The sequence below is a fragment of the Wyeomyia smithii genome, chromosome 1 (genome assembly GCF_029784165.1).
Source record: "Wyeomyia smithii strain HCP4-BCI-WySm-NY-G18 chromosome 1, ASM2978416v1, whole genome shotgun sequence".
NCBI lineage: Eukaryota > Metazoa > Arthropoda > Insecta > Diptera > Culicidae > Wyeomyia > Wyeomyia smithii.
The window spans coordinates 162,155,367-162,170,264 of NC_073694.1; the positions used below are offsets into that span (position 1 = coordinate 162,155,367).

Here is a 14,898-nt window from a genome sequence, read left to right on the forward strand (position 1 = left end):
TTCTAGTATAGCTAGTATAAACTTGGAAGCCAGTTGACCAATGTCCCATTGAAGTTGATATGTTTACTCCTGGGTCAGTTACCCCAGCTCCCACTCCATTGTTGCTTCTCATATCTTTACTGGGACAACGTGCCTTGTCGATAAGTAGCAATCTCTTCATTAATACCCTCTTGCTTCATTTTGGAATCAATATTCTTGTATTCCAAAATTTGAAAAGTAAACTTTGCGTTGTTTTTATCAAAAACTAATGCTGTAACCAGTGGCGGGCCCAATTCCGCAAAATCGCTAAATATTAGCGATTTTATTATTTTCAGCAGAACTGCTAGCGTCGTCAAAATTTTGGTCTTCCGACCGCTAATCGTTAATTTGCTAAATTTACAAAGAAGTGACAGAAAAACTGGGTATTTACAAAAACTGTAAGATGCTCAATGCTTTACTACTGAAGTTGTTTCTAGAACGTATGTTTCTTTTGAAGAACGTTAAATTGTCTTCATTGTTTATTTTCGGGATGGTTTTTGTGCTGCGCCAAATATTTTGGTTTGAAAAGTTTTCCGCCGACTTTTGAAACAATTCACGTGTGATTTTTTCAAGGTTACTAAAGAATCAAAGATGTTTTCTATTTGATAAGACTGGAACAGATGAACAACTATCTGTCGTAAATTTTGAGTATTATTAAATAAATTTTACACGCCAATAACCACTGTGTACCCAGCCATGGTCGAAACACCGAACTGTGATGCCCGGTTGCCACTTTTGCATCGAGACACGGCACGACGTGTATTGCAACTACAACTGAGTGTTAGTGTTGAATCGACAACACGCAGAGCGATAGCCGAACCACCGGTGGCAGTGGCTGTTTTTCATTTTCGCCACGGGTGTTTCAAACTTCGGCAAACACCGGAATCGAGGGATTTGGCTTCGTAAAAACACCGGCAGCCGAGAGATTCAATTTCGAGAAAGCATCTCGACAACACGCTCGCCTGCTTGTCCTAGCGCGGGTTGATTTGATTAGTGATGGAAAATATCGAAAAAAATCCGTTTGCGGGTTTTGATGTTTTCAATCAAACCTATCTCGCTTTGGCAAGGGAGTGCGAGGTCGCAAAAGCACTTGTTTACTTGTTAATTTAATGGTCATTTAGGATGAATCCTATATGGTATTTTGCAAGTGCAAGAAACAATTCGTATGCTTTGTGCCGTCAGCGCCGTCAGCGGTAAATCAACAACTATTGTTAGCGCCGAAATTAAACGATATTATCGATAAGAAGCGATCATCCAAATTAACGATAAATATTGATAACTTTTCCATCTGTAGATTTGGCCGTGGAATTTTAACAAATTAGACGCTGACTGGACTATTTGGCATTAATCCTAGAACAGAATACTTTTTGTTTTGTATGGCGTCTGATGATAGAGAAATGCGGTTGAATTAGTTTACTATAGCGTTTGTCGGCATTTGCGGGACGCCCCAAAGAGAGTAATGTTTAATATTGATAATTTGTGGAACATAAAAATATGCAAGAGTAGAAATTTTTCTGAATATATTTTTTAATTTTTTTTTCACTTGGTTAATTTTTCGAATGGACAAAATTATTGTTCAAAATATTGTCGAAGAAACCATACCGATCAAATAAACCGTTCCACAGTGTTTTATTTTGCCGTTTTCGTGCGATTGGATAAATAGAGAATCAAATGTTGATTATAACCATAATGTATGTTCGGAGATGTTTCAAGATATTCAAAAATGCATCTTTCGATGTAGCGGCATCAAATAGCTTTGAAAAACAGGCGGAAAGGCTGCTTACATACTGTTACATACAAAAGTTTGTGTCTACTATTGAAAGCCTTAAGATAGTTATTTTATCGTACGTTTGCCACTTGCGTGAAATTGCGTAATTTGGAGATGATTGAGGTGAAAATATCTCCAAAAACATCGAAATATGTCAAAAAACTTCTTTATTTTGGGAGATATAAAATAACAATATTCTGCATAAACATGCATTTTTGGATGACTGATAACTTTGTAAAAGGTTTGAAAACTCGGAAAAATCTTAGAAAAAAGTTATAATGAAAATTGTGATTTTCAGTACCTCTTAATAGAAAACTTTATGTTGCTCATAATATGTAAGCGATAGATACATGATGTCTTCGGCCAAGTTTCTTGTTTTTAGATCACCTAAAATTTTTCCGGAGACATCAAGCATCTATCTCAATCTGATGAATAAGTAAATTTTCTATCTCACTTTTAGGTGGATTGATCACTCATCTTCCTACATCGAAAGATGCATTTTTGAATATCTTGAAACATCTCCGAACATACATTATGGTTATAATCAACATTTGATTCTCTATTTATCCAATCCAAACGCTATAGTAAACTAATTCAACCGCATTTCTCTATCATCAGACGCCATACAAAACAAGAAGTATTCTGTTCTAGGAATAATGCCAAATAGTCCAGTCAGCGTCTAATTTGTTAAAATTCCACGGCCAAATCTACAGATGGAAAAGTTATCAATATTTATCGTTAATTTGGATGATCGCTTCTTATCGATAATATCGTTTAATTTCGGCGCTAACAAAAGTTGTTGATTTACCGCTGACGGCGCTGACGGCACAAAGCATACGAATTGTTTCTTGCACTTGCAAAATACCATATAGGATTCATCCTAAATGACCATTAAATTAACAAGTAAACAAGTGCTTTTGCGACCTCGCACTCCCTTGCCAAAGCGAGATAGGTTTGATTGGAAACATCAAAACCCGCAAACGGATTTTGCTCGATATATTCCATCACTAATCAAATCAACCCGCGCTAGGACAAGCAGGCGAGCGTGTTGTCGAGATGCTTTCTCGAAGTTGAATCTCTCGGCTGCGGCCGGTGTTTTTACGAAGCCAAATCCCTCGATTCCGGTGTTTGCCGAAGTTTGAAACACCCGTGGCGAAAATGAAAAACAGCCACTGCCACCGGTGGTTCGGCTATCGCTCTGCGTGTTGTCGATTCAACACTAACACTCAGTTGTAGTTGCAATACACGTCGTGCCGTGTTTCAGATATGCCACTCAGTGTAGAGCGTGGTTTGGACATGGCTGTAGTGTACCTACTTGCCCATCTATAGACGCTCGGCGCAACAGCAGACATTTTTTTAAAGGGCTATTCCCACTGCTTCCGTTCAGGGACCGGGCCGGGACCGGGCTCGTCCGGGACTTTTCATGCATTCACACTGCGCCGTGCTTGAACCGTGCCCGCGCTGCGCTCTGGCTGAGAAATGTTGATGTGTGTATGTGAAAGAACGTCTTTCTCTTTTTTTCATACCGCAGCTCACTCCGCGCGAAATATGTCACTACAACATACACGCATCCACCCGAGTGCCTTCCGTGCACTCTCCGGCCAACACAAAGTATCGTCGGCAACGATAGTTTTTCTCTCGCACTGCGGCAGCACGACGGCAATAATCATAAGAACGCATGCAATCAATCTCAAACGAGCCCAGACGACACGCGGAACAGCCACGGCCCGGTCCCGGCCCGGTCCCGGCCCGGTTCCGGCCCGGTCCCGGAACGGAAGCAGTGGGAATAGCCCTTAATGCTGCGCGCATTCATGATACCGCCTGAATGTAGACAAAAAAATGCAGCGTGCTTTCATACCGATGAGGTTGCTGCCTTTTACCGTCTCATGTCATGTAAAGTACATGTTCTTAAGTTAGATATTCAACATTTAGATTAACGTTTAGTATCAGTAATAATATATTCATTTGCTATATTTTCAGCTTCTCGGGTGCCGTTAAACATTCACATCTATGGCACATTCACACAGCAACACATTTTCCTGTCTCTTTTCACCCTACAAGCGGAAAGAAATTCTTTCCAGTGTTCCGACTTCCGACTGCTATTCGCGCGCCACCTCCTCTGTCTATCACACATATTTCGCTGTCGTTAAAGTTAAATTTAATTTTAGCAAGTCCTTTGCACTATCAAGCATTCCACTACCGACTGCTGCTACCCCACTTGCCGTCTCTGTCCGTCTATAGCGCACTTAATAACACGGTCGTCATTATGACGGTGTAAATGTTCGAAACAAGCCATGAATGTGGCGCGGTACTGTTCAAGCAACGGTATCCTAATTCCGACATTCTGCACACATTTTGTTTTTTGCTTTTTTTTTTTAATTCAAGAGAATGTACAGCAGTGAAACTAGAGTGAATTAAATCTCCTTTACTCGTTCTATTTTCAAATTTTCCACCCCTCTCGCTTCGGAAGAGTATGGCATGCCTTGTCCTTACTAAATACATGTGTTCTAATTATATATAAAACAACCACTATACAGACCGGGTGTTCATCATGGGAAACCCTTTTCACACCGGAAAGGGCCACGACCACGAATGTGTAGAAGTTAGAAACGGGAACTCGGATAAGAAACATGAACCACACGCGGGAGTGTCCCTCCGGGTCACACTCAATTCGTAGTCATGTTCAACAACAGCTCTCACGGGAGCTAGGAGAGGTGTGTGTTAGCTACGTTTAGGAAGTATTTTTCAATTATCGTATCGTTACGGTTATTTTCGAGTAGAAAGTGTTGCCGGACAGTTTAAGCTGACTATCTTCGTTCCAGTGATGAGGCGATGAGGGGTTGGCTCCGTAGAAGAGGCGCTATGGTCAGCAAGAAAGCCCACAGAAGCATCAGATTCGATGGGATGCCAGAACTGCCACCTGATCCGGTTAGGGTGACTGAAAAGACAATAACAGGAAAAAATGTGGTAAAAAATGGTGTCACCTAAAAATATTACTTTAGAACAGCTACGCAAAACTTTACTATAATCTACAAACATTTTCAATTCAAAGAATTTTAAATCCACCCCACCGAGCCTCGATTTAGAGCCAATTTTCCATGGTTCTCGCTAAGCGGGGCGAAAAATTGCTTTTCCGACAAATCGATATCCGGTACGCATATCCGTCCCGATTGAGCCCTCAAGGTGGCAGAGAGCCCAGAACAAGCCGAAAACCATACACTCGAGCTCCGAAACGTTCGTCTGATTGATTAATCAATTAAACCTTTTTGAAGTCAAGCTTGACTTTGTGCCTAAAATTCGACATTCCAGGCTACACTTACCACGCAATTCTACAGTATCGCAAAAAAAAACTCCACGAATAGATCCTTTTTTTATGCCCACTCATTCTCGCTGGATATAGATAGCGAAAAATGGAATCCTAAAAAAAGACTGCCAATAATGTGCTTGACTGCTTCTTCATCCCGCCCAAACCCACTATTGCAAGGAACACTACTAAGCGAAACTAGAAGCCAGAAGGCAGAACAAATTTTCGTTCCGTTTTTCCACCCACCAGAACGTTGAAAGATTCCTGAGTAAGCATGACTTCGCTTTGGATTGACTGTGCTCTACACTTCGAGACGATATAAAGAACCATCCTAATAAGATTGTTGAATGTTTATCGATTGATTAGAAAGGCGAAGACTGTTGCTACTGCAGATAGTCTGGCAGACCAATCTTCGAATTATTTGACAGATATGCTTAGGCTCAAGTGCCCACTCAACCGCTTCTGGAGCCTAAATGTGAGGTCTTTAATCGACCAGTGACTGAAAATTTTGAACTTAATTCTCAAACCTGTTTAATGACATTGTATTTCAATCATATGTTCCAACATATTAACCTTTCTTAGAATATCCCAAACCGTGTCAGCTTATCAAATATTTCTAATTCTACTGTGTTTTTCGATGCATCGATGATAGAAGAAACTCGTGGAATCTTAGATCATTTACGCGTGCAGCAGATGCCCAAAATTGTTTCCAACAAATATCGAAACATCAACTGCGACAATATGTTCTACCACTGGCTTCGGTATCTTCAATATTAATTAAACTGTCCACCATAAGCTCGATAATCCTGCTTCTGTTGACGTCGCAGAGTTAGCTGCAATTCAGTATACCCTTGGGATTATCGGAAAAATGCCCACGGAGCATTATTTCATCTTTACGGACAGTCTCAGTTCCATTGAGGCTCTCCGATCGATGTAAGATGTTAAGCACTCTCCGTATTTCCTGGAGAAAATAAGAGAATATTTGAGTGCTTTATCCGAAAAATCTTCTCAGATTACCTTAGTGTGGGTCCTTTCTCACTGCTCGATACCGGGCAATGACAATACGGACTCTTTGGCTAAGGTGGCCGCAACAAATGGTGACTTTTATGAAAGACAAGTTGCTTTTAATTAATTTTTGGCACTTGTACGTCAGAATACTATCATCAGTTCGCAAAATTTTTGGACCAGACAGAAACTGGGAAGGTGGTTTTAATCATTATTCCCAAGGTATCGAAGAATCCGTGGTTCAAGGGGTTGGGTGTGGGTCGAGATTTCATTTGCGTGATGTCTCGTCGTATGTCCAATCACTATAGATTTGATGCGCATCTCCGACGTATTGGGCTAGGGGAAAGTGGTAACTGTGCCTGTGGTGAAGGTTATCACGACATAGAGCACGTTGTTTGGTAATGCCGCCTACACCGCGACGTCAGGTCTAAATTAATAGCTTCCCTTCAAGCCGGAGATAGGCAAACGGCTGTTTCTGTTCGTGATCTCTTGGCGAGCCTTGACCTACCCCACATTGTCCTTATTTACCTTTCCTAAAATCCATCCATGCCCCAATGTAGTCCCATTCCCTCCGCCTATATCCATCAAAACAACAAGAACGCACTTTTTACGGGTTCGGGTCGGTTTCGGCTTTGAACCGAAAAAAAAATCAGGTACGGGTTTAAAAAACATCAAACTCGGCCATCTCTAGTACCCTGTCGAATACTTACGGATGTTCAATCTGCCGAGTACAGAACAAACAATTTTTGGGCATATCATCGAAACACACAAACCGTTAAAACGGCCTTTATTAAACTTTGAGCCAACAATTGTAGGATTCTATTTAACCTAGGAAAGATAATCTGCGTCAGTTTAACTCCTCGCTTTCAGCAATGTTGCCCTATTTCCTTCTAGCAGTAATGACGATCCGTCGATAATTTATAAAGAAAAAAATGCATTTTCAATCATTTAAAAGTCGGGAGTCAATTTGACGCATGATAATCCTTTTTCGCACATCAAAATATGATTATATTTTCAGGGTTATTAGGTAACGTTTCCAGGGATTTCACCAGAACGCGTTGCAATGAAACTCTGCGGTAGATATAAACTCTTAATTTTCAAACGCGGCCAGTTGCTGTGACGCTAGCTTGTCGATTCCTGTTCCTTTCGAAAAGCTTTTGGCGCGTATTATTGTTGTTCTAAGTTTGACAGTTCGAAAATGTTGCTTGCGGAATGGAAGGAACTGAAGAAACGGAATCGTATATATTCTACTAATTATCTACCATAAGGAGGGAAAATAATGCTACAAAATATTCATAAAATTCTTCAGCTTCGGAACATATCACCGAAAAACTGGATTTCCTGGCATAGTAAAAAAGTTTCGGGACGCCACCCAACGCTGATTTTACCGGTGATAAGTCACTGAAATTTTTGTTACTGAAGCTATCGAGATCGGATGACAGTTGCAAAAAAAAACAAGAATTTGAACTTGTGTGTACCCGGGTACACCGTCGAACAAAAAAAAAAAAAAAAGTTCAGGTACCACTTGGTAACAGATTCGAATTTTAAGATAGTTTTTTTTTTGTAACGGTTGATGTTTTCACATCCTGTGATACTAAAATTCTTAGATCTCAACACCCAAATTTCGTTAAATCCAAAATCATGAAATTATAGACTTCTAATATCCAACAAACCCAACATCCTTGAGGGGTTATATCTACCAAAAAAAAAATTTTTTCCATTCATTTTTAGTGGCCCAAATCATGCTAAAACTATCCAAGAATCAAAATCTACATCGCCCAAGTATAGATCTAAACTCAAAGTTCGTTTAAATCAATTTTTACCGAACAACTTTTATACTCCAAAATCACTTTTTTCGTTTAATCTAGCGATGCTCGTTTTTCTTTTTATTTCGAGGTTTTGTAAACTAGCAGAAGTTACCTACGATTGTTATCGTGTTTCAAATTTGAAATATAGAGGTCTCTGCATCAAATTTCGACCGTTATAGCGTCTCTACAGAACGTGTTTACTCACAATTTCCCTTTGTTTAGTCGATCAGCAGTTCTTGTTGTGTACATTCTTTGTAAAAGTTTTTCTATACTTTTTAACTGTGAGTAATATTCAAAAGTACTTAAATACGAGTTGCAAGTTTGAGTTTTGCGTGGGATCGGGCGGCAACTGTGTCAAAGTTGCTGAGCATCGCATGTCTGATATCGCGAAAGAGGCTAGGCGCAGCCATTCATCAGATGACAAAAAGGCAGAAGTGGAAAATAAAATCCAGGAAGGAAAATTTAACGGCGCAGGGATTGCTGACTGAAGGTAAAAAAATTATTGGGGGCTTTGTTATTGCGATTTTTAAGATTTATAGCAACTTGAAACTATAAAAGCGTTTTTCTCGAAACCATGTTTTCGAAATCGGCGAGCAGTAGAACTGAAAAAGTTTACATCCGACTGACTTGAAATTTTACCTGTAGCTTCTTCATTAGATTATCTAGTGAAGTACACACGATTTAAGCGATTGATTAACAACAACTAAAGTTATAAACAATCAAAGTCGATTTTTTTTTGTCGAAACAGAACTTTTTTTTCAAACCGTAAAAATATAATCATGTGTACTTCACTAGCGACACTTATGCGGATAATGAAAGAAAAATTGTTTTGGTTATAGGTGGAGTTCGGCACGACTTATACTGCTCGCCGCGGAACAACTTTGAAAAAAAGGGATTCACGGCAATCGCTGCACAGCCACCATTTTGTAACAAAAATAGCAATAAAAATATTTTTTTCTATTCTGCAAGAGTTGCTCAATCCAATGATATATTATTTATATACCTTACATCTCAGATGTCCTGTAAAAAAAAAAACATGAAAAAAAGCCTTGCTTTTCTGGTAAATTTGGTAGATATAACCCCTTAAACATTAAATTCTCAAAATCCAAAAACTACCAAAAAATGTAAAATTCAACATCCAGATTTATTTGAATTTCTTAATCATACAATCCCCAAATTCATAAATGCTAAAATAATAATATTACAATAAATTGAGATGCTGAAACTCGAGAATAGTGAATTCCTCCAATCTCAAAATTCCAAGAAACCCATACACTCAAAAAATGATATCCAAAAATATGTAGCATCTAGAATCTCACATCTCATCTCAATCAAGTTCAAAATTCGAAAATCATAAAATTCTCTAATGTTCGAAATCCTATAACCCTCGATTCATAAAATTTTAAAAGCTTTGAAGCTCCTTAGATCCAGAGATAAAAAAAATATACACTAAAGCACTACGATCGCAAAATACTGAAATTCTTAAATCCTGTTTACCAGATATTCCTAAGTACAATAAAGTTAAAATACTTGAAGAATGAATTCTATAAAACGTGGAATCATTAGATGCTGGTAACAAACCAACATCTTCATACATTTAAATCTTGAACTACTACCATCCTAAATTAAGAACGTACAATATATAAAACTTCGAGCTAGACAATTTCATTTTTATAAAAAATATTTTGATAATATCCCACCAAACCAGAAGTCGTATAAGGATGTTATTTCTAAGTCGCTCGAATGTGCATGTAAAGTTTGGAATCACATAAGATGCAACATTAAATTTGTTTATATCGTATGAAATTTAGATCCTATAAACGCAATATAAACGCAGGTTATATACAAAGCCATTCAACGTGTCATATAAAATTGTAAAATGCGTCAATCCTCTAAATCGTATACAATGCAATACAAAGTTTCAAATGAGGCCATTCAAGAGAGCATGCGAAGTTATACAAAATCGTAACCAATTTTTTTTACAATGTACGTATATGGCCTCCAGATTTGTGCACATAGTCTCATTTGATGCATCTTATATGGTCATTATTTACCAAATAAGGTTCATTTAACAGAGTTAAGCGCGATTTATATGAACCAATTTGTTTGCTGGGATATGTCTTACTTGCTTTACTTTATGGCGACAGATCATTAAGATCCTATGCCGAATCCAGAATACGTCTCCACAAAACTCGGTCTTGGACTGCTACTCTCCAGTCTCCCCTTACACCAGCTGCGCTGGCATCCTCATCGACAGCACACATCCAGCGCGTGCGCGGTCTGCCTCGAAGTCGTCGGCCTCTATCGGGTTCTCTACTAAATATTATCTTTGCCGGTCGCTAATCTGCCATCCATGCTACATGGCAAGCCCACTGTAACCTGCCGTGTTTCATCAGCTTCATCAGCTCGTGATTCATGTACCTGCGCCACACTCCGTTCTCTAGTTCTCGCAGCTCCCATTTCGAGAGCCGTAAAGGCCTCCTCAACTGCTCTACGGTTAACACCAATTATATCAATGTCGTCCGCAAAGCCCAGAAGCATGTGAGACTTAGTGATGATGGTGCCGCTCCTCTGCACACCTGCCCTTCGTATTGTACCTTCCAAAGCTATGTTGAACAGCAAGTTCAAGCCCGTCACCTTGCTTCAGACCATCCAACGTCACAAACGCGTCAGAAAATTCGCCCGCTGTCCTGACGCATGATGTGAAACCGTCAAGCGTCGCACGTAACAGTTTAATTAGTTTTGTTGGGAAACCATGTTCTAGCATTATTCGCCAAAGCTCGTTGCGTTTCACTGTGTCGTACGCCGCCTTAAAGTCTATGAACAGATGATGCGTCTGCAAGCTGTGTTCTCGAAACTTGTCGAGAACCTGTCTCAAGGTGAACATCTGGTCCGTTGTAGATCGCCCCACTCGAAAACCGCATTGGTATTCTCCAACAAAGGATTTCTGTTGCGGCCTCAGTCGCTGAAACAGGATACGGGAGAGAATTTTGAATGCGGAATTGAGGAGGGTTATGCCTCTATAATTACTACAGTCGAGCCTATGTCCCTTCTTGTAGATAGGGCATATGAGTCCTTCCAACCAGTCCGTAGGTAGTTGTTCCTCAGACCATACCCTTAGGATAATCTGGTGAATTGCACTACACAGCCACCTGCTCCCAACTTTGAAAAGTTTGGCCGATAAGCCTAAGCCTCTAAAAACCATAATTTTTATGATAAAAGAACGTTACTATTCAAAATCCTGGAATCTTCTAATCCTACAATACTTTACTTCTAAAACATCGTAATCCTATAATCCTCAATAATTGATTTCTTGAAATCGTATACTCCAAAAATCCGAAACTTCTAAAACCCTGCATTAAATAGCTTTAACTGAAAAATGAACTGAACTATTTGTTTTCCATTAGCACTGGACTGTGATATCATAGGATTGATGTGCGTTACCATATGTGTCTAGTTCGGAACTAACTTTTATTAAGTTAACTTGAAATAGAGAAACTTATACTCTACACAACTTATTTTCTACACAGAGTATATAATTCACACACAACGTTAGGTTGCTAGTCATGAGTTTTGAAGTTGTATTGAAGTGTTCAAGCTGACTTCACCAATCACGCATAACACTCATAGGTGTTGGTAAACTCCATAACGCAGGCCTCTTTCAAACGCGCATCGCGACAACAGCGCGACAGCGGCGCGAAAAAGGTCGCCGTTAAACAAAACAAACAGAACTAGGCCATCTGGCAATATTGTTGCTGTTCGAGTGGTATACTTGTTCTTGGCCTGCATTCTTTGCTAAGTGGAAAAGAAACAAGACCTGAAACTGTTGGTGATGTGACAAGGAGTAAAATCTGTATGTCCGCATCTGACGAAAAAGCTCTTTCTGCTCTTTATGTTGCACAGTTTACGGTTGTTTTTGACATAGGATTTCATAGCTTCTCTAGTTTCTTCACCATATTCGTTGCCAATTCGCCGGTAGAAATTGATTCTGTTTGTATGCGCCATTTTGTGTTACTCAAGATTTGCTTTCGTCTGAATTATTGTTCGCAAAGGGGGATTTTTCTCGGCTTCACAGTCATTTAGCGATCAAAACGGTTTTATTTTTTTTTTTTCGGCCGACAACAAACACCGTTTCGCACTAGAGAACACAGAGATACCTCCCAAACTTGATTAGGAAAATAGAAAATGACCGTTGACATAGCCAGCAGTTGTACCGGTAGCATAGAAGTAATTTGGACAAATAATGTGTGTTTGTTCTAACTGTAATTCTTTACTAATGACTATTTTTTAGATTAATTGATGCAATAATAGAACACCAGACGAAAAACGACACTTTCTGTAAGCCTGCAATTTTTATGTAATCATGCAAGTTTAACCAATTCGTATTTTTTATTTTGTAGTACCCTTGATGAAAATGCAATAAAGCATTGAAACGTTGGGCATTGAAAAAATAAAACCGTTTCGATCGCTTAATTACTGTAAAGCCGAGAAAAAACCCCATTTTCGAACAATACTTCAGTCGAAGCAAATCTTGAGTATTTAAATTTCTTGGCTGGTTTAAAGAGAAGTCATTGAATTTTATGCAACAACTAATATGAGATCAACAACTCGACTCTTTTTTTGACAAACATTTGTCATTGTCCACGGTTGTCCACGAGAGGGGACGTGGTGGAGGGTCGATGATGAGAGGACCATTTTTCTGTCCACATGGAAAGCTCCTAAAATCCTATAGTTTGAAATACAAAAATCTTGCAATCTCAAAATGATAAAAGCCTTTAAAATTTAAAACCAAAAATCCTAAAATTCCAAGCCTTTAAATTCCAGAAATAAAGTTCTTATAAATCTAGAATTTTAAACTCCAAGTATTCAAAGGTATTAAAACATTAAAATACTAAAATTAGACAATCCTACAAAACACTGAAAGCTTTTAATCCAGTCATCTCAATTTCCCCAAAAAACGAAAACCAGAAATACTAAAATTTCAGCGTTTTGAAGTTCTCAAAACATTATATAATTCGGTCCCAAATTCTAAGATTTTAAAGCCCTGATATCCTGTAATCCCATAATCTTAAATTCAAATATTCTTAATGTAAGAATGTAATGTAAGAAAATCTAAGGCCCTGAGAGAATTAAGATTTATCAAAATTTTACAATCCTTGCATCCTAAGCTCCAAAACGCCGCAGCTGTCATGTCCAAACTCATCAACCTCTTCAGAGTCACCTTTATCCTGGGCCATGTTCCGGATAACTGGCTGAAGGTGAAGGTAATGTTTATCCCCAAAGTTGGAAGAAAGAATAAAACCCTACCTAAGACTTTCAGACCCATAAATCTGACTTCATTACTTCTCAGGCTAATGGAGAAAATAATGGATAAATATATCCGTGATGAGTCTCTTAAAGATTCCCCGCTGAATAGGAACCAACAAGCCTATCTAAGCGGCAAGTCAACAGAAACTGCTCTTCACAGCTTAGTGACTTTGATTGAAAAGTCCCTGAGTTATCAGGAGACGGCGCTATGTGCCTTCCTTGATATTGAAGGGGCCTTCGATAACCCGTCCTTTGCATCAATTAATACGGCTCTTTACAATAAGGGAATCGACCACACTTCAAGGACTTGGATACACGCAATGCTCTCTAGCAGAGTGATCACAACAATCTTGGGAGATTCGTCTGCAACAATGTCAGTGATCAAGGAATGCCCGCAAGGAGGAGTTCTCTCGCCCTTGTTATGGTCACTAGTTGTCGACGTACTTCTCAATAAGCTTTCACAGCTTGGATACGAGGTCATTGGATACGCTGATGATATCGTCATCATCGTCAGAGGTAAAGATGACGCAACTCTGTCGAGCCGAATGCAAGCGGCTCTGAATGCCACCACGTTACGATGTCTACAGGAGGGTCTAAACATAAACCCCTTAAAATAGTCCTAATCCCATTCAGTAGACGAAGGAAGATCTCCATCACTCCTCCAACACTGAATAGAGGTATACTGGGCTTCAGCAATGAAGTCAAATACCTCGGAATCATTTTGGATAAGAAACTAAACTGGTCTGCACAACTGAATCATACCGCTAAGAAAGCGACCCCGGCGATCTGAGCCTGCAGAACTCTGTTCGGTAAGACCTGGGGACTGAAACCAGACTTGGCACTCTGGTCTTACAAAACCATTGCCGGACCAAGAATCACCTGTGCTGCCCTTGTGTGGTGGCCTAAGGTGAACGAAGTGACTGCGCAAGCCAAACTCTAAAGAGGTCAAAGATTTGCATGTCTTTCGGTTACCAGCGCTATGCGAACAACTCCAACTCCAACTGCAGCCATGGATCAATGCTCTGCCTACTGCCTCTACATCTTCATGTGAAAAAGAAAGCAGAGCTTGGCGCTCTAAGGTTGCAAAGGGGGAGAACTATACTCTAAGGGGACCAAATTGGCCACCTTCGCATACTTAGGGAGTTCAAACTAACTCCGCTATTAACTACAGTCTCCGACTGAATGGACGTTAGGACCAACATGGATATTCCGTATAGAGTGATGGAAACAATTTGCAATGCTGCCATCGTAAATATCTCAATTTTACTCAAAGTTATCAATATTTTTTATCAAAAAATATGCGTTATTCATTTGTATGTCATTCTTTTTGGGACAAACATAAAAAATATCTCTTGGTCTTATTTTGAAGGGCATACTTGACTCTATAAATGGAGGAACTTTTAGAAATATGTTTTTTTTGAATTTGAGTAAATTCAATTTAAAAACAAGACGAAAATTTCAATAATTTTATACATAATGCATATAAAAGCACCCAGATTTATTTTTTGGTATTTTTTCTCATAACCAGACGTAATTACCTTTAATTTGACCCAAACATATCGAAAATCGATCAACTGGTTCAAAAGTTATGATTTTTTTTAAATAAAATACATCGAATATAGCCGTTTTTATGGTCACCCTATTTCGGAGCTGGTCCCCTTAACAACCCAACTAAACAATACGGGTTT

The 14,898-nt window shown here is 39.2% G+C and overlaps 1 protein-coding gene across 1 annotated transcript in view; it reads right to left on the reverse strand.

The window, feature by feature from the left end:
* Positions 1-3,013: 3,013 nt before the first annotated feature.
* The window catches only part of LOC129718544 (uncharacterized), a 435,671-nt gene continuing 423,786 nt past the window's right edge, over positions 3,014-14,898 (reverse strand). Inside the window, exon 7 of the mRNA XM_055669415.1 lies at positions 3,014-4,724. Within this exon, the coding sequence (XP_055525390.1) occupies positions 4,594-4,724 (131 nt within the window). The 3' untranslated portion in view covers positions 3,014-4,593. The remainder of the gene's footprint in view (positions 4,725-14,898) is intronic.